The sequence below is a fragment of the Dendrobates tinctorius genome, unplaced genomic scaffold (assembly GCF_039654945.1).
Source record: "Dendrobates tinctorius isolate UK_male_01 unplaced genomic scaffold, ASM3965494v1 ptg000097l, whole genome shotgun sequence".
NCBI classification, from domain to species: Eukaryota; Metazoa; Chordata; class Amphibia; order Anura; family Dendrobatidae; genus Dendrobates; species Dendrobates tinctorius.
The window spans coordinates 353,588-377,069 of NW_027361765.1; the positions used below are offsets into that span (position 1 = coordinate 353,588).

A 23,482-nucleotide genomic window follows, 5' to 3' on the forward strand; every position below is an offset into this window, starting at 1 on the left:
AGAATCTAAATAGCTTAAAAGGTTACTGTATCAGAAGCATTCTGCTGTATACAGTGTTGGCCAAATTGAAAATATCTGTATATATTTCCGTAGTCACCCTCAGACGCTCACTCAGTTTGGTTTTGACCATAATAAAAAATGTTGTAAAAAAGGTCCTGGATAACAAGATAGCAAGTATATATTTTTTAGGGTACAATTGAAATCTCCATATAAATAGTCCCGTAGTCACTCTCAGATGCTTACACAGCATGGATTTGACCATAATGCTAAATGTCGAACAAAGGTACTGTATAACAAGATACAAGCTGTATCGAGTATATTGTAAAACTTTGTTTCTCCGATTCACCATATATATAGAAGGCGTAACCCACACACGCTCACTCAGTATGGATGATGTAGGGAAGATGGACTGACAGACAAACCAGCCTGTAGTGAGAAGCAGAGGTGTAGCGCAGTGTAGGTGTGAAACCGCTAAGATAAAGAGAAAGGGTGCAGTGTTTTAGCTTGCCCATTGGAGGGCAGTGGAGAGTGTAGGAGTGGGACAGAATAACTGCCATTGGTCAGAGAAACTGTTAGGTAATGGTGGGCGGAGTTACCAGAAGTGAAAGTATAAAAGGCTGAGGGAAGGTTCTGGAAGAGTCAGTCAGCGAAGGGAGCACAGTAAAGAGGAAGTTCTGCTGAGGAAATAGAGACAGTGGAAAGGCTTCAGAGAGGACTGACAGTTGAGGTGGTCACGGGGGGTGCCCCAAAGGACGGTAGCCGCAGACGAAGATGGCCTGGGGCTATCATACGGACAGTGTGCTCAGACTGGTGCAGCGCTGTGGTGGTTGGGCCTAGGCCAACCACAGTGGAAGAGCCACAGAGGACGCCATGATTATAGTTACAAAGGAAGTGAAGGTACCGGGGCCTGTGTACAGAGAAATGTGAAACGGCTGTGGTGAATTGCTGTTGTCGACAGAAGGATGGGCACTAAAAACGGACCTGTTCAATACAAACTCTGTCTCAGTCTCGTGTTTGTCTGCGGCAAGAAGAGGGTCCCGCCCACAGTTGGTTATCCTACAGATGATACCTTAATACAAATTTTTGAAACAAGGTACTGTATCAGCATATACCAGGTGTGTCAAGTCTAGGGTTAAATTTCCGTCTATACTTCCGGAGTCAGACACAGACACAGGCTCACTATGTATTACACCAGAATTACAAAAGTAGAAAAAGGGAAAGGTATTCATAGCGTACACGGTATACAGTGTTGTGGTACTTTTAAATCTTCATATATATTTCAATCTCAGTAAGCCAGTCAAGAATCTCCGCTACTGGAAACTACATGGATACAAGTATAGGCGCAAAGTCGAGTGTTAGCAGAAATTTTGGAATTAATCATCGCTGGAAAACCTCCCGGTAGATGTTGCAGAGGCGATGCAGACCCTCAATTACTGTGTCTGTGGAGAAAGCGGAAAAGGTTCCTTGTGAAGAAAGGATTGCTTTATCGCAGTAACGTGGATCACATCACCGTTATTCGTCTCCATCAAATTGTGATCACAGGGAGAGATGTACCCATGGTCCTCACTGCCTATCATGATGTGTCTGGTCATTTTGGAGTGCAAAAGACAGAAGCCACAGGCCGTAGGCGATTCTATTCTATTGGCATGAGAGGAGACATTGAAAAATGGTGGCAGGAATGTCACACGTCTGTGACTATCACAACTGTGAAAGGTGACCATAAACCACCACTGCATCCGCTTGTAAGTTGACGTCCATTTCAAAAGGTAGCCATTGATCATCTGAAAGTAGAGACCAGCAGGACAGGCCATAGCTACATCTTAACCATCATTCATCAATACACCAAATTTCTAGTGGCCATCCCTGTGAAGAATTTAACTGCACAGGCTACACAGCGGTGGAGCAGGGAGAGGTAAGTATTGCAACTTGCAAGTGCTGTGGCCATGACCAAGCAGGGGGGGCGCAATCGTGGTCGACGGTACTGGCACAGGGCCCCTCATAGTACGCTGGTGTTTCTGATGGCGAGTGGGCCCTCCCACTGTCTGAGACACTGTATTGTACTATGAGGGGCCCTGTGCCATTGCCATCGGCCATCAGTGGGCCAATCCACCTGTTCAGAGCAACGGCACTTGCCCGGGTGTGCGAGGTCTTGACCCCAGCCGCTGGGGGGAGGGGTGGGCAGCCCAGTTAGGGAGGTTTAAAAATTGGCATATGTAGATATGTTGGCTGGACATTTAGCTGCTTCAAAGGGCGCAATTGGGCAAGTCCGAGGAAGAGGAGGAAAAAACAGAGGCACTTTTCTGGTAACCTATGTGTCATCAGGGGAAGGTGGGACAAAATCCTTTGAAACCCATGCATGGTTCATTTTAATGAAGGTTAGATCATCAACATTTTGGGTCGACAGACGGGTCCTTTTTTCTGTCAGGATTGATCCAGCAGCACTGAAGACTTTCAGATAACACACTAGCAGCAGGGCAAGCGAGCTCCTGTAAGGCATATTGTGCCAATTCAGGCCAGGCGTTCAGTTTAGAGGCCCGATAGTCAAAGGGGAATGACCTGTGAGGGAGAGCATCGATTTGGGAGGAAAAGTAGTTTGTAACCATAGTTGACAACTGCTGCCTCCTGTCACTTTTAATCGATGCAGTATTAGCAGTCGTGTGAGCGGTACTTGAGAAATCATTCCACAACATGGTCATTAAACCTCTGTCTCCAACGCCACTTCTGCTGTGTGCACCACCAACACCTTTTCCATTGTGCCTACTATGGCTCGTGGGAGAACCAGCACTGCTGCTGTGTGCTGGGAAAGCCTCAAACAAACGGTTTACCAGAGTTGCTTGTTTGTTTGCTAATTTTATCTCTAGGTTCTCCTGTGGCATGATGTTGTGTAATTTGCCCTTGTAGCGTGGATCGAGGATGCTGGCCAGCCAGTAGTCATCATCCCTCATCATTTTGGCAATGCAGGGGTCCCTTTTTAGGATCCGCAAGGCGTAATCGCACATGTGGGCCAATGTTCCGGGTGTCAGTGATGCACTGTCCGTGGTGGGTGGAGGAGCAGTTTCTGGCAAATCCACATCCCTACAGTCATGCACAAACACTCTCCCTTACCTTGGAATGCCAACATTTTCTTTTGCCCCCTGAGAAACATCCTCCTGCCCAAAATAATCATCCACCTCATCCTCCTCCTCTTCCACTTCTTCCTCCACCTCGTCCAGGACAGTTCCCTGACCAGACAATGGCTGACTGTCATCAAGGCTTCCCTCCTCCTCCTCCGCTGCAGACGCCTGATTCTTAATGTGCGTCAAACTTTGCATGAGCAGACGCATAAGTGGGATGCTCATGCTTATGGCGTCATCTGCGCTTACCAGCCGTGTGCATTCCTCAAAACACTGAAGGACTTTACAGAGGTCTTTCAGCTTTGATCACTGCACACCCGACAATTCCATGTCTTCCCTCAAATTGCCTGCCCGTGTATCCTCCCACAAATGCATTACAGCCTGCTTCTGTTCGAACACAGCCTCTCAACCATGTGCAGGGTGGAGTTCCACCTTGTTGCAACATCTATGATTAGGCGGTGCATGGGGAGGTGGAGCAATCGCTGCAGCTTCTGAATACGACTGGAGTGTACGGCCGAGCAATGGTTGTGCGAGCACAGTCTTCACACCTTATGGAGCAGGGATGTTAACTTGGGATAATTAAGGAAGCACTGCACCACCAGGTTCAAAGTGTGAGCCAGGCAAGGAATGTGTGTGAGTTTTGCACAGGCTATGGCTGCCACAAAATTACGGCCGTTATCACTGACTACCTTGCCTGCCTCAAGATGTAGACTGCCCAGCCATGACTTTTGTCGCTGCAAGTAGTCGGCCAGTATCTCCGCGGTTTGTCTGTTGTCGCCCAAAGACATCATCTTTAACACAGCCGGCTGATGCTTACCACTAGCTGTTCGATAGTGGGACACCTTGTGTGCAACACTGCCAGTTGCGAATGTAGTGCTCGTGCAACTGCGGTCTGCGGACGAGCTTTCGCTGTTAGATGAGGAGGAGCGAAAGCCTACAGCCAACTGTTTCCTATACCGTGGGCTAGGCAGCACTATTCCACTGCCGCTGTCCCCAGTGGAGCCTGCATCCACCACATTAACCCAATGCGCAGTGATGGACACGTAACGGCCCTGGCCATGCCTACTGGTCCATGCATCCGTTGTGAGGTGCACCTTTCCACTCACTGACTGTTTTAGTGCATGGACAATGCGGTCTTTCACAAGCTGGTGAAGGGCAGGGATGGCTTTTCGAGAAAAGAAGTACCGACTGGGTAGGTTATAGCGTGGGACAGCGTAGGCCATGAGGTCGCGGAAAGCTTCGCTTTCAACCAAACGGTAGGGCATCATCTCTAATGAGATTAGTTTGGCAACGTAGGCGTTCAAACACAGTGTACGCGGATGAGAGGATGAGTACTTTCTTGTCCTACTCAGAATGTCTGGTAGGGTGAGTGGGACTGGAGAGCTGCATATGGGAGAAGTAGCAGTGGACCGGATGGAGTGAGAGGGGGTTGGTGATGGTATTGGTGGTGATGACTGTTATGAATGAGTCACCGTAGGAGGCAAAAACAGAAATGCTAGCTAAGTCCAGAAAACCAGAGAGGTTGGCAGCTATCGGATTGCAGACCCCTGATCCTATCCACAACAACTAACAGTAGCCGTGGGGGGTTCCTATGATGCCCTAGACCCCTCGATCACAGCCGGAGAATTAAATAGGCCTAAAGAAAGAAAGGGGAAATCTAAACTGCCCCAGAGCAGACCCCAAAGCAATAGGCAGCCCCCCACATATAATGACGGTGAAGCAAGATGAAAACACTAACACAGACAGAAAGATAGACTGAGCAAAGATGGGGCCCAAGCTAACTAGATAGGAAAGGACAGGAAGGCTGCTGTCTGCAATCCGTGAAAAACCCTATGAAAATAAGAGCCAACAGACTGACAGTGAAAAAGGCCCTGAAGACGCTAGGCTTCAAAAAAGCTATGTCAGTACTCAGGAATATTCTGACGACAGAGCAACAGGCAAAAGAAGATTCAGCTCACCCCAGCAGGGAATGGCAGAATCCAGAAAAGCAAGGAAAACAAAAACAAAACACAAATGCAACAGGCAAAGCAGAAAACTTAGCTTTAGAGGAGCAGGAATCAGACTGGTGTCCTAGAAGTCCACAGAGAAGTCACCCGCAGGGCAGAAGGGCGTCGGCAGCCTTATATCCAGTCCGTGACTCCACTCAGCCAGTCATCCTCATTAGGCTCAGGTGCCTGATAATCAGGCTCATTACCTTCCTTTACCAGAATAGGGAGTTCACCAGACCTCAGTGACGAAGGGGAAAATGAACTCACAACAGATGACCTAGATTCAGTGTTGTGCTGCAAAATCATTGTGATTCCCTGAGTGCTTTGGCCTTGCGACGACACCTCCACATTTAGTGCTGGTGATGTGCTTAATTGTGGCGGTGGTCTTACAGTGGGGGTAGCGATGGAGCGTTGTTGGCTACCTTCAGTCGGAGTAGGTGCACATGTGCTACCTGAGGTTTTGTAGTCCGTCCATGCTTGCAAGTGCATGTTGATTAAATGTCTAAGCATGCAACCGGTATTCAAATTTCTGAGTTGTTTACCTCGGCTAAAGGTCCTTCCGCACTTCTTACAGGTAACTTTTGCCTCATCAGTAGGATTTTGGACAAAGAAGTGCCACACTGCACTCTTCCTACTATGGTAAACATTTTCTGGCCTTGCACGCTGTGCTAAGTTCACCGTCTGGTCAAGCTGTCCTGCAACTCTTTTAGTTCTTGTTCCATGTTTTAGGACAGCTATGGGCCTGCTAGATAACCGCTGCTGTGATGTCAATGCCTGCTGCGGATCCTTCTCCTTATCTGAACTATTGCCAGCGCCACCCTCCTCCCCCAATGGATGCCAATCCGGGTCCAGAACTGGGTCATCCATCACCTCCTCTTCAAGGTCATCTGCACCTTCCTCTTTACCTTCCTCTGTGTCACTGTGTAAGGTGGTATAGCATGCGGGAATAGGCACCTGGGTTTCATCAGGGTCAGATTCTGGCTCAATAGACTGCGAGGGCAATGTAGTGCTGTAGGTCAATGTACCAGCAGAATCATCTAGCAGTGGCTGTGCATCAGTGCACTCCATGTAAGATTCATCTTGGACTGGGGAATTCAGGATTTGACTGGATAACCCAGGCATGGTATGAGAAAAGAGCTCCATAGAGTAATCTGAAGTGTGGGCTGCCGCATCCTTAACTTTTGGTGGGGGTGAAGGAAACAAGGAAAGAGGGTTTTTATGAGCAGAACCCTGCACTGACGACTCCGTGCTTGCAGGTTTCTACCGTTCAGAAGAGGAGGCAATAGAGCTGGTGGCTGTTTCGGCAATGTACGCCAAAACCTGTTCCTGATGCTCCAGCTTTAAAAGCGGTTTTCCTACTCCAAGAAAAGGCAACCTTACAGGCCATCTTGGGCCAGAGGATGACGCAGGCTCAACACCTCCTGCCTTAGCTGCTATTGTGCTTTTGCCAGAACCAGCCGATGCACCACCACCATCAGTACCAGCTGCGCCCCCCTGCCCACGTCCACGGCCTCCTCCACCATACTTCCTCTTGTTTGGGAAAATGTACCAAAAATACCAGCAGAGAGATGGTACTGTATGAGGAGCATCCGGCTGTTTAAGGTGTATTAAACAAATTAAATCAACGTATATATTATGTTAGTCACAGACGCTCTCACAGTATGTTGTTATGAATGAGTCACCGTAGGAGGCAAAGGCAGAAATACAAGCTAAGTCCAGAAAACCAGAGAAGTTGGCAACTATCAGATTGCAGACCCCTGAACCTATCAACACAACTAGCAGTTGCCGTGGGGGGTTCCTACGATGCCCTAGACCCCTCGATCACAGCCGGAGAATTACATAGGCCTAAAGAAAGAAAGGGGAAATCTAAACTGCCCCAGAGCAGACCCCAAAGCAATAGGCAGCCTCCAACATATAATGACGGTGAAGCAAGATGAAAATACTAACACAGACAGAAAGATAGACTGAGCAAAGACGGGGCTCAAAACTACCTAGATAGGAAAGGACAGGAAGGCTGCTGTCTGCAATCTGCCAAAACCCTATCAAAGACATAAGCCAACAAGCTGATATGAAAAAGGCCCTGAAGCAGCTAGGCTTCAAAAACTAAATCAGCACTCAGGTATTTTCAGAAGACAGAGCTAAATTAATTCAGCACACCCCAGCAGGGAATGGCAGAAATCCAGAAAAACAAAGCAAAACAAAGTCAAAGCACCAAAGCAAAAGGCCGAGCAGCAAACTTAGCTTTAGAGGAGCAGGAATTCAGACTGGTCTCCAAGGATCCCACAGAGAAATCACCCGCAGGGCAGAAGGGCGTTGGCAGCCTTATATCCAGTCAGTAACTCCACTCAGCCAGTCATCATCATCAGCATCAGGTGTTTGATAATCAGGCTCACTACCTTTCTTTACCAGAAGAGGGAGTTCCTCGGGCCTCAGTAATGAAGGGGAAAATGAACTCACAACAGTATGTATTGGACCATAATCCAACAAGCAGATATACGGAACTGTATCAGAAGTGTACCGCTGTATACAATTTCAGTGCAACTAACAATCTCCGTATATGTATTTACAGAGTGTCACACACACACGCTGACTAGGTATAAAAGTGACTGTAATGCGAACGGCAGATATACAACACTGTTGGAGAATCGGACAGCTCTATATGATGTGTGTAAGGAAAATTGTCAAGCTCCGTGTATTTGTATACGGACTGACACACGCTGTCTCTGTCTAGTTTAGACCGTTATCAAACAGCAGATATACAAAACTGTTTGAAAAACGGACACGACTCTAAGGTGTAGGTCTGGAAAAACTCCTCGGTTTTTTTATCCAGAGTCACACACAGGTAGCTTCTATTTGTCCATGCTAGAAGGCGGTACACGGTAGTGTGTGAGGAGCGTACACCGCTGTACGGTGTGTGTATGTAAAATTATCAAACTCCGTGTATTTGTATACGGACTGATACATGCTGTCTCTGTCTAGTTTTGACTCGAATCAAACAGCAGATATACGAAACTGTTTAAAAAACAGACACAACTCTAAGGTGTAGGTCTGGAAAAATGGACAAACTCCTCGGCTTTTTCTTCCAGAGTCACACCCAGATAGCTTCTATTTGTCCGTGATACCAGCAGGTACATGGTAGTGTGTGAGGAGCGTACACCGCAAGACGGTGTGTGAAAAAATCCACGCTCAGTAACTCACCAGGACAAAATAATAAAATTTGGAGTGCCTTGAAAAAAGCAGTTTGAACAGCAGTGTGCACACAGCAATGCAGCTAGCAGGTAGCCTTAAAAGGCAGCCTAATCACCACCAGCGCTGCTGCACCCAACAAAAATCCTCCCCTTTCACTGCACACTAACTGAACAGTGAAAAGCGCTATCAACACAAGTAGTTTTTTTTTCTTCTTCCCTGCCTAACGCTCTCCCTGTTCAGAATCAGCAGCAGCACCACTCCCTATTGTAAGGTCGGCAGAAGTAAGATGGCGGTCGGCGTTCACAGCCTTTTATACCCACTGTGATGCCACACAAAGCCAGCCAATCACTTCAATGCCCTTCTCTATGATGGTGCTGGCCACTGCGCATGTCATCGCGTTGCCCACAGTGTGTGTCCTCCATCATTGGGTGAGAAAAGGCGCTGAAAGCATCATTTGAAACGTGACTTTGGCGCGCTGATCAGCGACCTCATGGCCGACCTCATGCTAGGGTCGGGTTTCGATCAGCGAAACCTGGCTTTTGCGAAAGTCGGCAATTTTTGAATCTGACCGACCTGTTTCGCTCAACTCTATTGTTCTCCCATTCTTTACTCCATCCGGGTTAATTTGTCTTGCATACTGACTCAAGAGACTGATGAAAGTTGTGCACTACTTGGACCAGCGCCTCCTGATAATTTGGGTCTCCTCTGGTATTGGCACCCTGGACACGCATCACACCAGACTCGTAACTGTCTTCCTTGCTTTGGGCCACTGCTTCTGCCAGGATTTGATGGAATGAAAGAGTCGGATCTACACGGACTCATTCTGACAGTGCTCTCCTCAAGGATGTGCTGTGCAGTCCCAGAATGAATTGATCCCGGAGTATCCGGTCTTTGGAGCCCATGCCACCGAGCTCATCCGTCTCTTTCCTTTGCACTTCTGCCAACACTTCTTGCAGTGCTGTCGCATACTGAGAGATCCCTTCCTCTTCCTGCTGCAATCTAGAGAAAAATTTGGCACGGAGGTGTCCCGCCGTAGATCTCTTCCAGGAATTTCACTAGCTCCTTCAGGGTACTACGGGTGAGTTCTGGCTGTAGACAGATGTTTTTATGGACCTCCCCCTCCAAGGCTGTCAAAGCAATGTCCACTTCAAGGTCTGTGCTGATGTTATAAATCTTCAGGCTGCTTTGCAGCCGGGACACCCAATCAGACAGGGGCATATTATTGCAGTCAAATTTTGGAAGCACACTAAATATGGTGCCCATCGGGAGTGTCCTTGCAGGGGTTCCACCAATGCCCACAGCATCCCCAGTAACACTAGCATTCTCGCCGTGGCCGCCTTCTGCCTGCATCTCGGTGATAGTCACCCTGTTCGCAGTGCCACTGGAAGCGATGGCCGGGGACCACCACAATGCAGGGAGACTACGGTACACAAGATGAGGTGCAAACAACAAAGGGTTAATTTATTAACAGACAAGGAATGCAGTGTTAGGAAAGTATAAACAGGGGTATGCAATGACATAAAACAATTTACAAAAGTGATATTCTTTAGCTGGGCCGTACAAATGGCACGGTGCACCAACTATAACAGATCAGTGTATTCTTTCAAAAGGCAGAACAATACAATAAAGTACAGTATGCTGCTGCTCTAACTCTAGCCTGACTGACCACTGCTACTTTGGCCACACGGCTACCGTGCTCTGTCTACTGCAGCCTATCCTAAGCCCTAAACATGTGCGCACATGGGGTTAACACTCACGGTAAAGTTGGTGTTTCAGTTCCTTCCCGGGGACCCCCTGCAGTTCTCTGCAAGATGATGTGACGTCCTCCCTGGGAGCTCTGTGCAACGTGGTCTTGTCCTTGTGTGAAGATTCTGAACCTGATCCTAGAAACGGTGAACTCCCGCTTCTGAATTCCTTCCTTGTAGATCTTCGTGGCTCCTCGCAGTGACACAGGAAAGACACCTTTGTTATCCCCAGAAGGGTATACACAATCCCACAGGTTGAGTCAGTTCTAAGCTGCACATTTTTTTCCTCACGTCAGTCTCCTGCAGACCTCAAGCTCCAAATCCTCACTGGGAAAACAGCCCCTCCCCTCTCCATAGCTGGAAGAGCAAACCAAGCAGTCTTTTTTTTTTGAAGGGTAGAATCGAATGTACCATCACATCAGCCAAGGGAGTGCTGTCTCTTAAAGGGGCAGCATGTCTCTGCTGTCCATAGCAATGTTAGCCCCTTACAAGTACACCATTCATTAAAAGAGACTTTACTTTGAACTTTTCCTGGGTCACTGCCTCATCACTGCACGGCGGGGACACCGCTACACTATATATGGTTGGAGAATGCAGGCAGTGTGAACTGAGGCATACCCCAAAGCGTGCTGCATGTCAATAGTTAAGCTGGCAATGCTACAGTGCAAACCTGCTTACAAGATGGAGGAGCTTTTGAAGCAGTTGGTCCTCGCTCAGCAGTGGCAACATGAGCAGCACCAGCTGCAGCTGCAGTGCCAGCCGGAGGAGCAGCAACAAAGGCAGCAGGAGCAGCATCAAAGGCAGCAGGAGCAGCAGCAAAGGAAGCAGGAGATATTTAATCAGCAACAGAAGCAGACAAATAACCTGATAATGCTGCGATCTGGATGATTTGATTTACTTTCTGTTTGTGAGTACACCGTTCATTAAAAGAGACTTTACTTTGAACTTTTCCTGGGTCACTGCCTTGTCACTGCACAGTGTGGACACCGCTACACTACAATATGTGTATGTCATTAAAGGGAACTTGTCACTAGATTCATGCTACCCAAAGCACGGACAGCATGAATCAGGTCCTGGCAGTGCTATTATAGTCAGATGTGTTTTATTCTGAAATTCTACAGTGCTCCTGTAATTTGATCTGCTCAGTCCTCAGGTTTTTTTCCCAGGAATCAGTGGGAGACTAAGGAGAGCGCTAAGAACGTAGACCTGCACCAATCTGCTTGCAAATGTAAAAAAAATGTGATTAAAGTTTAGTTACTCTTTAACCTAGAGAAGGACAATTTGATATTTTATTTTTTGTGTGGATTGCTTAGTAGTATTTTTTCTTTTGAGAGGGGGCACCATTTAAATGTTTGCGTCAGTTATCAGAAAAGCTAGAATTGGGCCTGCAATGGACCATTTAGCTTTATCTTATCTAACTAATAAATAATCCACAATAATTTGTGCATAGAGTTAAGTTTCTCTACATCTCCACGTATTCTGCTGGTATATGCAAAGATATGACAGGCAGAAATGTGGGTTTGTGTAGACTTGCTCAAGCCGATAAGTGATGGTGGGGTGCAGAACAATTGTCTTTTACCTTCCCTGTAGTCAGATCCTGTATAGGAAGCATTATATCATACCGTGTTTGGCTTTCCATTCTTTCCATTCCTGGTCAAGAAACTCTGAAGAGAAAACACAAGCGATGGCAGCACACAAAACCGGCAGAAATTTATCTGCTTGCATCCTAGGAAAAAGGATTCACATCAAAATAAAGTTTAAGAAGACATGCTCACTTGAGAATTAAAGTATCAATATATTAGGACTAAGTACTGGTTGTCATAAAGAAAAGGCACAAAATTCACTAGCTGCATTCACAACTTGCATGCTAAATAGAGCCTAATAATAGAAATTATTTCATTTTTATACTTTCATATATAATTGATGAAAATAAATACTAAACTGATATAAAAGAGAAGTTTAGCTGATTTTTTATTGCTATGCTCTCGGCGAGAACTTTTTTGTGGCCTGTTTTTGTCACTAGTATCCTATTCTGAATGTGTTATTTTTCTGTTTTTAAGATCAAGGAAAATTATTTTTGGAGCTATAATATTGTATGTCTGCATTGTGATTGCTATAAGTGTGTGCTAGAAGTGTGAAGATTAATTTAAGAATTAAAACCAGAAGGATGTATACAGACTGTGCCCTGCTACCTGCCACCATCGCACTCTAACAAGCATCTCTATTCTTCCGACAGGTATGTCCATCCACCCAGCTCTCCTGCTCTCCTGCTGTCTGTCTATGAAGGGCACACAGTGCATCACCCAGCTTTGCACATAGACTTGCCTCTGCACCTAGCATTCACATGGTATGTCCATCCACCCAGCTCTCCTGCTCTCCTGCTGTCTGTCTATGAAGGGCACACAGTGCATCACCCAGCTTTGCACATAGACTTGCCTCTGCACCTAGCATTCACATGGTATGTCCATCCACCCAGCTCTCCTGCTCTCCTGCTGTCTGTCTATGAAGGGCACACAGTGCATCACCCAGCTTTGCACATAGACTTGCCTCTGCACCTAGCATTCACATGGTATGTCCATCCACCCAGCTCTCCTGCTGTCTGTCTATGAAGGGCACACAGTGCATCACCCAGCTTTGCACATAGACTTGCCTCTGCACCTAGCATTCACATGGTATGTCCATCCACCCAGCTCTCCTGCTCTCCTGCTGTCTGTCTATGAAGGGCACACAGTGCGTCACCCAGCTTTGCACATAGACTTGCCTCTGCACCTAGCATTCACATGGTATGCCTTTCAGCTAACCCCAGCTTACCCCAGTGTTATTTATGACCTTGTTTACTCTGGCTTGATCATATACATCTGGTCCACTCTTAATTGTCTGGCCAAGATGAGCAGAGACCACTCCTCTCTGCTTCACACCTGACTGCACTTAGTTGTACATATATTGCAGAGTACAAGTCTGCATAGACTTCAGTCTGCATTGTGATTGCTATAAGTGTGTGCTAGAAGTGTGAAGATTAATTTAAGAATTAAAACCAGAAGGATGTATACAGACTGTGCCCTGCTACCTGCCACCATCGCACTCTAACAAGCATCTCTATTCTTCCGACAGGTATGTCCATCCACCCAGCTCTCCTGCTCTCCTGCTGTCTGTCTATGAAGGGCACACAGTGCATCACCCAGCTTTGCACATAGACTTGCCTCTGCACCTAGCATTCACATGGTATGTCCATCCACCCAGCTCTCCTGCTCTCCTGCTGTCTGTCTATGAAGGGCACACAGTGCATCACCCAGCTTTGCACATAGACTTGCCTCTGCACCTAGCATTCACATGGTATGTCCATCCACCCAGCTCTCCTGCTCTCCTGCTGTCTGTCTATGAAGGACACACAGTGCGTCACCCAGCTTTGCACATAGACTTGCCTCTGCACCTAGCATTCACATGGTATGCCTTTCAGCTAACCCCAGCTTACCCCAGTGTTATTTATGACCTTGTTTACTCTGGCTTGATCATATACATCTGGTCCACTCTTAATTGTCTGGCCAAGATGAGCAGAGACCACTCCTCTCTGCTTCACACCTGACTGCACTTAGTTGTACATATATTGCAGAGTACAAGTCTGCATAGACTTCAGTCTGCATTGTGATTGCTATAAGTGTGTGCTAGAAGTGTGAAGATTAATTTAAGAATTAAAACCAGAAGGATGTATACAGACTGTGCCCTGCTACCTGCCACCATCGCACTCTAACAAGCATCTCTATTCTTCCGACAGGTATGTCCATCCACCCAGCTCTCCTGCTCTCCTGCTGTCTGTCTATGAAGGGCACACAGTGCATCACCCAGCTTTGCACATAGACTTGCCTCTGCACCTAGCATTCACATGGTATGTCCATCCACCCAGCTCTCCTGCTCTCCTGCTGTCTGTCTATGAAGGGCACACAGTGCATCACCCAGCTTTGCACATAGACTTGCCTCTGCACCTAGCATTCACATGGTATGTCCATCCACCCAGCTCTCCTGCTCTCCTGCTGTCTGTCTATGAAGGACACACAGTGCGTCACCCAGCTTTGCACATAGACTTGCCTCTGCACCTAGCATTCACATGGTATGCCTTTCAGCTAACCCCAGCTTACCCCAGTGTTATTTATGACCTTGTTTACTCTGGCTTGATCATATACATCTGGTCCACTCTTAATTGTCTGGCCAAGATGAGCAGAGACCACTCCTCTCTGCTTCACACCTGACTGCACTTAGTTGTACATATATTGCAGAGTACAAGTCTGCATAGACTTCAGTCTGCATTGTGATTGCTATAAGTGTGTGCTAGAAGTGTGAAGATTAATTTAAGAATTAAAACCAGAAGGATGTATACAGACTGTGCCCTGCTACCTGCCACCATCGCACTCTAACAAGCATCTCTATTCTTCCGACAGGTATGTCCATCCACCCAGCTCTCCTGCTCTCCTGCTGTCTGTCTATGAAGGGCACACAGTGCATCACCCAGCTTTGCACATAGACTTGCCTCTGCACCTAGCATTCACATGGTATGTCCATCCACCCAGCTCTCCTGCTCTCCTGCTGTCTGTCTATGAAGGGCACACAGTGCATCACCCAGCTTTGCACATAGACTTGCCTCTGCACCTAGCATTCACATGGTATGTCCATCCACCCAGCTCTCCTGCTCTCCTGCTGTCTGTCTATGAAGGACACACAGTGCGTCACCCAGCTTTGCACATAGACTTGCCTCTGCACCTAGCATTCACATGGTATGCCTTTCAGCTAACCCCAGCTTACCCCAGTGTTATTTATGACCTTGTTTACTCTGGCTTGATCATATACATCTGGTCCACTCTTAATTGTCTGGCCAAGATGAGCAGAGACCACTCCTCTCTGCTTCACACCTGACTGCACTTAGTTGTACATATATTGCAGAGTACAAGTCTGCATAGACTTCAGTCTGCATTGTGATTGCTATAAGTGTGTGCTAGAAGTGTGAAGATTAATTTAAGAATTAAAACCAGAAGGATGTATACAGACTGTGCCCTGCTACCTGCCACCATCGCACTCTAACAAGCATCTCTATTCTTCCGACAGGTATGTCCATCCACCCAGCTCTCCTGCTCTCCTGCTGTCTGTCTATGAAGGGCACACAGTGCATCACCCAGCTTTGCACATAGACTTGCCTCTGCACCTAGCATTCACATGGTATGTCCATCCACCCAGCTCTCCTGCTCTCCTGCTGTCTGTCTATGAAGGGCACACAGTGCATCACCCAGCTTTGCACATAGACTTGCCTCTGCACCTAGCATTCACATGGTATGTCCATCCACCCAGCTCTCCTGCTCTCCTGCTGTCTGTCTATGAAGGACACACAGTGCGTCACCCAGCTTTGCACATAGACTTGCCTCTGCACCTAGCATTCACATTGTATGCCTTTCAGCTAACCCCAGCTTACCCCAGTGTTATTTATGACCTTGTTTACTCTGGCTTGATCATATACATCTGGTCCACTCTTAATTGTCTGGCCAAGATGAGCAGAGACCACTCCTCTCTGCTTCACACCTGACTGCACTTAGTTGTACATATATTGCAGAGTACAAGTCTGCATAGACTTCAGTCTGCATTGTGATTGCTATAAGTGTGTGCTAGAAGTGTGAAGATTAATTTAAGAATTAAAACCAGAAGGATGTATACAGACTGTGCCCTGCTACCTGCCACCATCGCACTCTAACAAGCATCTCTATTCTTCCGACAGGTATGTCCATCCACCCAGCTCTCCTGCTCTCCTGCTGTCTGTCTATGAAGGGCACACAGTGCATCACCCAGCTTTGCACATAGACTTGCCTCTGCACCTAGCATTCACATGGTATGTCCATCCACCCAGCTCTCCTGCTCTCCTGCTGTCTGTCTATGAAGGACACACAGTGCGTCACCCAGCTTTGCACATAGACTTGCCTCTGCACCTAGCATTCACATGGTATGCCTTTCAGCTAACCCCAGCTTACCCCAGTGTTATTTATGACCTTGTTTACTCTGGCTTGATCATATACATCTGGTCCACTCTTAATTGTCTGGCCAAGATGAGCAGAGACCACTCCTCTCTGCTTCACACCTGACTGCACTTAGTTGTACATATATTGCAGAGTACAAGTCTGCATAGACTTCAGTCTGCATTGTGATTGCTATAAGTGTGTGCTAGAAGTGTGAAGATTAATTTAAGAATTAAAACCAGAAGGATGTATACAGACTGTGCCCTGCTACCTGCCACCATCGCACTCTAACAAGCATCTCTATTCTTCCGACAGGTATGTCCATCCACCCAGCTCTCCTGCTCTCCTGCTGTCTGTCTATGAAGGGCACACAGTGCATCACCCAGCTTTGCACATAGACTTGCCTCTGCACCTAGCATTCACATGGTATGTCCATCCACCCAGCTCTCCTGCTCTCCTGCTGTCTGTCTATGAAGGACACACAGTGCGTCACCCAGCTTTGCACATAGACTTGCCTCTGCACCTAGCATTCACATGGTATGCCTTTCAGCTAACCCCAGCTTACCCCAGTGTTATTTATGACCTTGTTTACTCTGGCTTGATCATATACATCTGGTCCACTCTTAATTGTCTGGCCAAGATGAGCAGAGACCACTCCTCTCTGCTTCACACCTGACTGCACTTAGTTGTACATATATTGCAGAGTACAAGTCTGCATAGACTTCAGTCTGCATTGTGATTCCTATAAGTGTGTGCTAGAAGTGTGAAGATTAATTTAAGAATTAAAACCAGAATTGAACCAGAAGGGAACTGAAGGTAACTGGACACAGTCACTGTAAACAATGTTTCTGTTTGTTTTCACTTTCACCCCAATAATCCTTCACTTTCTGCTAATTCCCCTAATCCCTACTCCTAGTAAGGAACTGTTCATCTCTTCTTCAATCCTCCCCATCCACCTCACCTCCGCCTCAAAACTGTTCCTTAACATACAATCCTCTGTCTCCAAACACAGACAGCCCCCTCATGCCCTCTCCTGCTCCCACCTGCTAACACTTTCTCTGCTCCTTCTCACTGCTGGTGATATCTCTCCAAATCCTGGTCCTCCTCACCACATTCCCACAGTCATTTCTACCTCCCATCCACGCTCTATCACAACCTTCCGTAACCTCTCCAACCTTATACCCATTCACCCAGCCCCCGCTTCCCCAGTCCCACTAACAGGAGCTCTGTGGAACGCTCGCTCTGTCTGCAACAAGCTTTCCTACATCCATGATCTTTTCGTTACTACCAAACTCTCCTTCCTCGCCATCACCGAAACCTGGCTCACCCCTTCTGACACAGCCTCTCCTGCTGCACTTTCGTATGGCGGCTTCCACCTTTCTCACACCCCCCGCCCCAGCAGCAAACATGGTGGAGGAGTTGGTTTTCTCCTGTCAGATACCTGCTCCTTCACCCCAATCCCACTGCCACCCTCTGTTACCCTCCCTTCCTTTGAGGTGCACTCTGTGCGCATCTACTCCCCCTCCAACCTCCAACTGGCTGTCATCTACCGCCCCCAGGGCCAGCCACCACCTTCTTTGACCACTTCACCACCTGGTTACTTCATTTCCTTTCCGTGGACATCCCTACTATCATCATGGGCGACTTCAACATCCCCATTGACACTTCCCTCTCAGCTGCCACTAAACTTCTATCTCTCACTTCCTCCTTCGGCCTCACTCAATGGTCTTCTACAGCCACCCACAAAGATGGCCACACACTGGACCTCATCTTCACCCGCCTCTGCTCCCTATCTAACCTCTCTAACTCACCTCTTCCTCTCTCTGACCACAACCTGCTCACATTCTCTTCCCTCTTCACTCCATGTCTACAATCCCCACCCCACAAACTTTCACACCCTCGCAGGAATCTTAAACACCTTGACCTACACTCATTCTCCGAATCCCTCCTCCCTCTTACAGATATAAGTTCCTTACACAATGCGGATGACGCTGCCGCTCTATATAACACCACAATAGCTGTAGCTTTGGAATCCGCTGCCCCACTTACACATACCAAAACTCGCAAAATCAACAGACAGCCCTGGCACACCAGCCTGACCAAAGAGCTGAGGCGAGCTTCCAGGGCTGCTGAGCGCAGATGGAAAAGATCCCACTCCAACGAGCATTTCATCGCATTCAAACAGTCCCTCACTACTTTCAAGACCACACTCGCCACAGCTAAACAAACCTACTTCTCATCTCTCATATCCTCCCTGTCTCACAACCCTAAACAGTTATTCAACACCTTCAATTCTCTCCTCCGCCCCCCAGCACCTCCTCCCTCCCCACTCATCTCAGCTGAAGACTTTGCCTCATTTTTCAAGCAGAAAATTGATAACATCAGGGACAGTTTTGGTCAACAACCCCCAGAGCCCTTCCTCCCGACTTCCCAGCCCTCCACCTTCAAAACCAACTTCTCCACCATTACAGAAGATCGACTCTCCACTCTACTCTCAAGATCACATCTCACCACCTGTGCACTCGACCCGATCCCATCCCACTTCATCCCAAACCTCACCACAGTCTTCATCCCAACCCTAACCCATCTCTTCAACCTATCACTAACAACTGGTGTTTTCCCCTCAAGCTTTAAACATGCCTCCATCACACCTATCCTCAAAAAGCCCTCTCTTGACCCATCCTCTGTATCTAGCTATCGCCCTATATCACTTCTCCCATACGCCTCCAAGCTACTGGAACAACACGTCTACCTTGAACTGTCCTCCCATCTCTCTTCTTGCTCCCTCTTCGACCGCTTACAATCTGGCTTCCGGTCACACCACTCCACTGAAACTGCCCTTACTAAGGTCACCAATGACCTCTTAACTGCCAAGAGCAAGCGACACTACTCTGTCCTCCTCCTCCTGGACCTGTCGGCTGCCTTTGACACAGTGGACCATTCCCTATTATTACAGACCCTCTCATCCCTCGGCATCACAGACTTGGCCCTCTCCTGGATCTCATCATACCTAACAGACCGGACATTCAGCGTCTCCCACTCACACACCACCTCCTCACCTCGCCCCCTATCTGTCGGAGTCCCACAAGGTTCAGTCCTAGGGCCCCTGCTGTTCTCTATTTACACCTTTGGCCTGGGACAGCTCATAGAATCTCATGGCTTTCAGTATCATCTTTATGCTGATGACACACAGATCTACATCTCTGGACCAGATATCACCTCCCTACTAACCAGAATCCCTCAATGTCTGTCCACTATTTCATCCTTCTTCTCCACTAGATATCTGAAACTCAACATGGACAAAACAGAATTCATCATCTTTCCCCCATCTCACGTGACCCCCCCTACGAACCTATCAATTACAGTAAATGACTGCCCACTCTCCCCAGTCCCACAAGCTCGCTGCCTCGGAGTAATCCTTGATGCTGATCTCTCCTTCAAACCACATATCCAAACCCTTTCCACTTCCTGCCGACTTCAACTCAAAAATATTTCACGCATCCGTTCATTCCTCACCCAAGAATCTGCAAAAACCCTAGTCCATGCCCTCATCATCTCTCGCCTTGACTACTGCAACCTCATGCTCTGCGGCCTCCCCTCAAACACTCTCGCACCCCTCCAATCTATTTTAAACTCTGCTGCCCGACTAATCCACCTGTCCCCCCGCTATTCCCCAGCTTCTCCCCTCTGTCAATCCCTTCACTGGCTCCCAATTGCCCAGAGACTCCATTACAAAACCCTAACCATGACATACAAAGCCATCCACAACTTGTCTCCTCCATACATCTGTGACCTCGTCTCCCGGTACTTTCCTGCACGCAACCTCCGATCCTCACAAGATCTCCTTCTCTACTCCCCTCTTATCTCCTCTTCCCACAATCGCATACAAGATTTCTCTCGCGCATCACCCCTACTCTGGAACTCTCTACCACAACATATCAGACTCTCACCTACCATCGAAACCTTCAAAAAGAGCCTGAAGACCCACCTCTTCCGACAAGCCTATAACCTGCAGTAACCACCGATCGACCAAACCGCTGCACGACCAGCTCTACCCTCGCCTACTGTATTATCACCCATCCCTTGAAGATTGTGAGCCCTCGCGGGCAGGGTCCTCTCTCCTCCTGTACCAGTTATGACTTGTATTGTTTAAGATTATTGTACTTGTTTTTATGTATACCCCCCTCACATGTAAAGCGCCATGGAATAAATGGCGCTATAACAATAAATAATAATAATAATAATAATGTAGCCACTAGGATGCACTTTCCAATTAAAGAATGACCCATTACAATACAAAGCAAGACAGGAATCTTAATTTTTAGAATTTAAGACCAGGTTCATGTATCGATATTTTGCAGTCTGAGTATCGTGTGATAGCATGGATCTCCTGGCACGAACATGACAGCCTCATATAAGCCTGTTGGAATCTGGCCTATTATGAAGAAACACTGGTAGATACTCAGCTGTCAATAGATAATTTTTCCTTTTAATTTACTACATAGTGAAATATATGTGCTTAGGATATCAGGATTTTGCAGTTTACTTATAGCTGTAATATTGTAATTACTACTACTACTATTGAAATGCATATTAACCCAATAATGCTATTTGACCTTCTTAGCATTAGTTAATTCACCCCAACAGATTTATCAGAAAACATTTAGTTTCCTTTCATAATCAAGGGTACCATACTACAAACTACACCCACAAATGGGAACCATTTATTGCAAACAATATTTGTTATTTTTCTCACCCCACAAATTAGTTTTTCTAACTAAATCATTCATGGCATATTGCAAAAATGAGAATACCCCATTGAAAGCCTTAGGAGCAAAGCTATAGTTGACTACAAAATTTTAACAAAAATTCCACCACTGTTAAGTCTAATTATTCATTAAACAGGTGTTCAGCAGATAAATAAATGTAAATCCGTGATACTCAAAATAGAATACTTCTTCCCATTTCATACTGTCAGAAATGGCACCACATGGAAGAGAAATGTTCCAAGATTTGAGAAAGAAAATCATTTCTTTACACAATAAAGGTGAAGGCGACAAGAAGATCAGCAAATTGTTACATATCAGTCAGGATACTGTTTCAAAAGTAATACAAACTGCAACCATCTCACAGAGATGTCCAGACCAACCATGGAAGTTAAACATGTTGGTGCCATTGTCCTCATGTTGGGCTGCATGAGAGCTGCTGGTGTCTGCATGTCTGCATGAGTGCTGTTGTGTATGTACTTAAAAACAATACCTGTGAAAACTACAGCTTGTCTTGCAAAAATTAAGCCCCCCATAAAAACTCTGTCAATGGAAACAAAAAGTTGTAGATTTCAGAATATGGCAACCATCCAAAAAAAAAATTATTTTATTTTTTGTTTAAGAATAATAAAACATTAAAAAATATATACATTTAGTATCATCATTATCATGTCAACCTGCAGGATAACATTAACATGTCAATTAAAGTGAATAGTGAAGAAAAATAATTTCCAGAATTGCTGTTTCTTTTTTTCATTCCACTTCCCAAAAAGTGTAATGAGATGTGATCAAAAAAAATTATAATTTACCACAAAAGTGGTGCCACTGAAAATTACATCTTGTCACACAAAACATGAGACCTGGTACAGTTCCATTGATAGATAAATATAATATTTACGGCTCTCAGAAAATGGTGACATAAAATCAAATCATTATTTTTTCAAACGATAATGTAATGATGTAACAAGTAATGATGGCACGGACAAATACAATTCATCTCACAGAAAAAGAAGCCCTCATACAGCTATGTTTACAAATCAATTTAATATAATATGTCTCATGGAATGCAACAATAAATTAAAAAAAGTTTTGTGATAAAAACCCCCAACACTCAGCACAACTTACTAGACGACTAGAACTGGTGACGCTGGGCTGCAAAACCACAATAATGATGCTATTGTATTAGGTCGTATTAATGGTACTCCTATCTAGGAAAGCATTGAAAACACTGAAGCAGAAACCTTAACCCCAAAACGAATTTTGGGCCATCCTCTATGTACATCTGAATATCACGTAATAATAATCATACGGTAATTACTTTTAATACCTTCTATACTATCATTATGCTATCCCTAAGAGGTTAGGAAAAAATATGGTGATACTTGATTTTTAGTCCATGTGTTCTGAAAAAATTGACAAAGCAAGAAGTGTCTAATAATACCAGAATACTTGCTACATTACTGTTACCACTAGGCAAAAAAAGTTACAAAATTGCAAATCATTCTATATGGCACAATTGCTTATTAAACATTTTATTGCAGAATTACAGACAGGTACCAAGACAAAGATTTAGATTGCTGCATTACCCTCTGTATTAATACCCTGTCCAACTAGTCCCCGGCATTCAGCACCCCAGCACGCACCCCCACCCCCATAGTGTGAACATGAAGACGCCAATTCATTGCAGCACTCACTTGAATAATGTGTGGAAGATAGCAGTGACATATTTACCAAGTATATATACACTATCTGATTTTCTCATCGGTGATATTATCAGTCTCACATGATAAGTAAAGTCACTGTTTAGTCCGTTAATTAGCCTGATAACTGGTAACGGTTGAATTGTGGTGATAAGATATGAGTTGTACGTGCTTCACTTTCAAACTCAAATATGAATGTAAATACCATATATTATTGATGGAAGTAGGAAAAATGGAAGGGCTTAATATAGCTTAATTACAGTAATTTCTTGGATTTAACTGGTATAGATAATTATATTTATTGGTGCACAGGTATTGAACCTGTTTTCGTCCTTTTATTCTGTTTTTGCAGCTTTTGTAGTTTGTTAAAGCCAGTAGAAGAGAAAAGCCAGCTCACCATGAATTGATGTCAGGTGCAAGGAACTCCGTCCTGGTCAGACGTGAAAATCCAATAGAAAAAAGCAACAATGTTCCAGCTCCTTAAAAAATTCAAAATCCTTTATTGAAAAATATTAAAGCTTGGACAAAGATCACGTATGTGATCGAAACGTGTCGCTTTGCCATCGGATCTGTCCCAGAGCAATCATGTTTTTACTTAATATTTTTCAATAAAGGATTTTGAATTTTTTAAGCAGCTGGAAGATTGTTGTTTTTTTCTATTTATTAAAGCCAGTTTCAAACATTTATGAAAAACAGATCATGCTTGGATTAGAATAACCAGCCTCACTGCCAGGTCTCCTGACCTGAGATCATTGCTATTTGAGACAGTCTAACAGGCTTGGTATTCTGATCTGAGCACATTCCATGTTTCAAGTCCGAATATGCCAATAACCTATTCACAGAGAAAGAAAGTAGACGTGAGCGAATATCGTCCGATCACTCCTTATTCAGCACGCTAATAGAACTTACCGAATAGCTGCAGCGGGAACCTGGATACCTGGAGCACTCCCGATAATCACGTGTCCGGCGCTGCAGCTGCATGTGTCGCGGC

General features: G+C 45.9%; 1 protein-coding gene across 1 annotated transcript in view; it reads right to left on the reverse strand.

The window, feature by feature from the left end:
- LOC141098886 (cathepsin L-like proteinase) overlaps positions 1 to 11,760 on the reverse strand; it is an 85,673-nt gene extending 73,913 nt beyond the window's left edge. The window contains exon 1 of the mRNA XM_073586851.1: positions 11,658 to 11,760. Coding sequence (XP_073442952.1) covers positions 11,658 to 11,760 — 103 coding nt within the window. The remainder of the gene's footprint in view (positions 1 to 11,657) is intronic.
- Between the last annotated feature and the right edge of the window lie 11,722 nt (positions 11,761 to 23,482).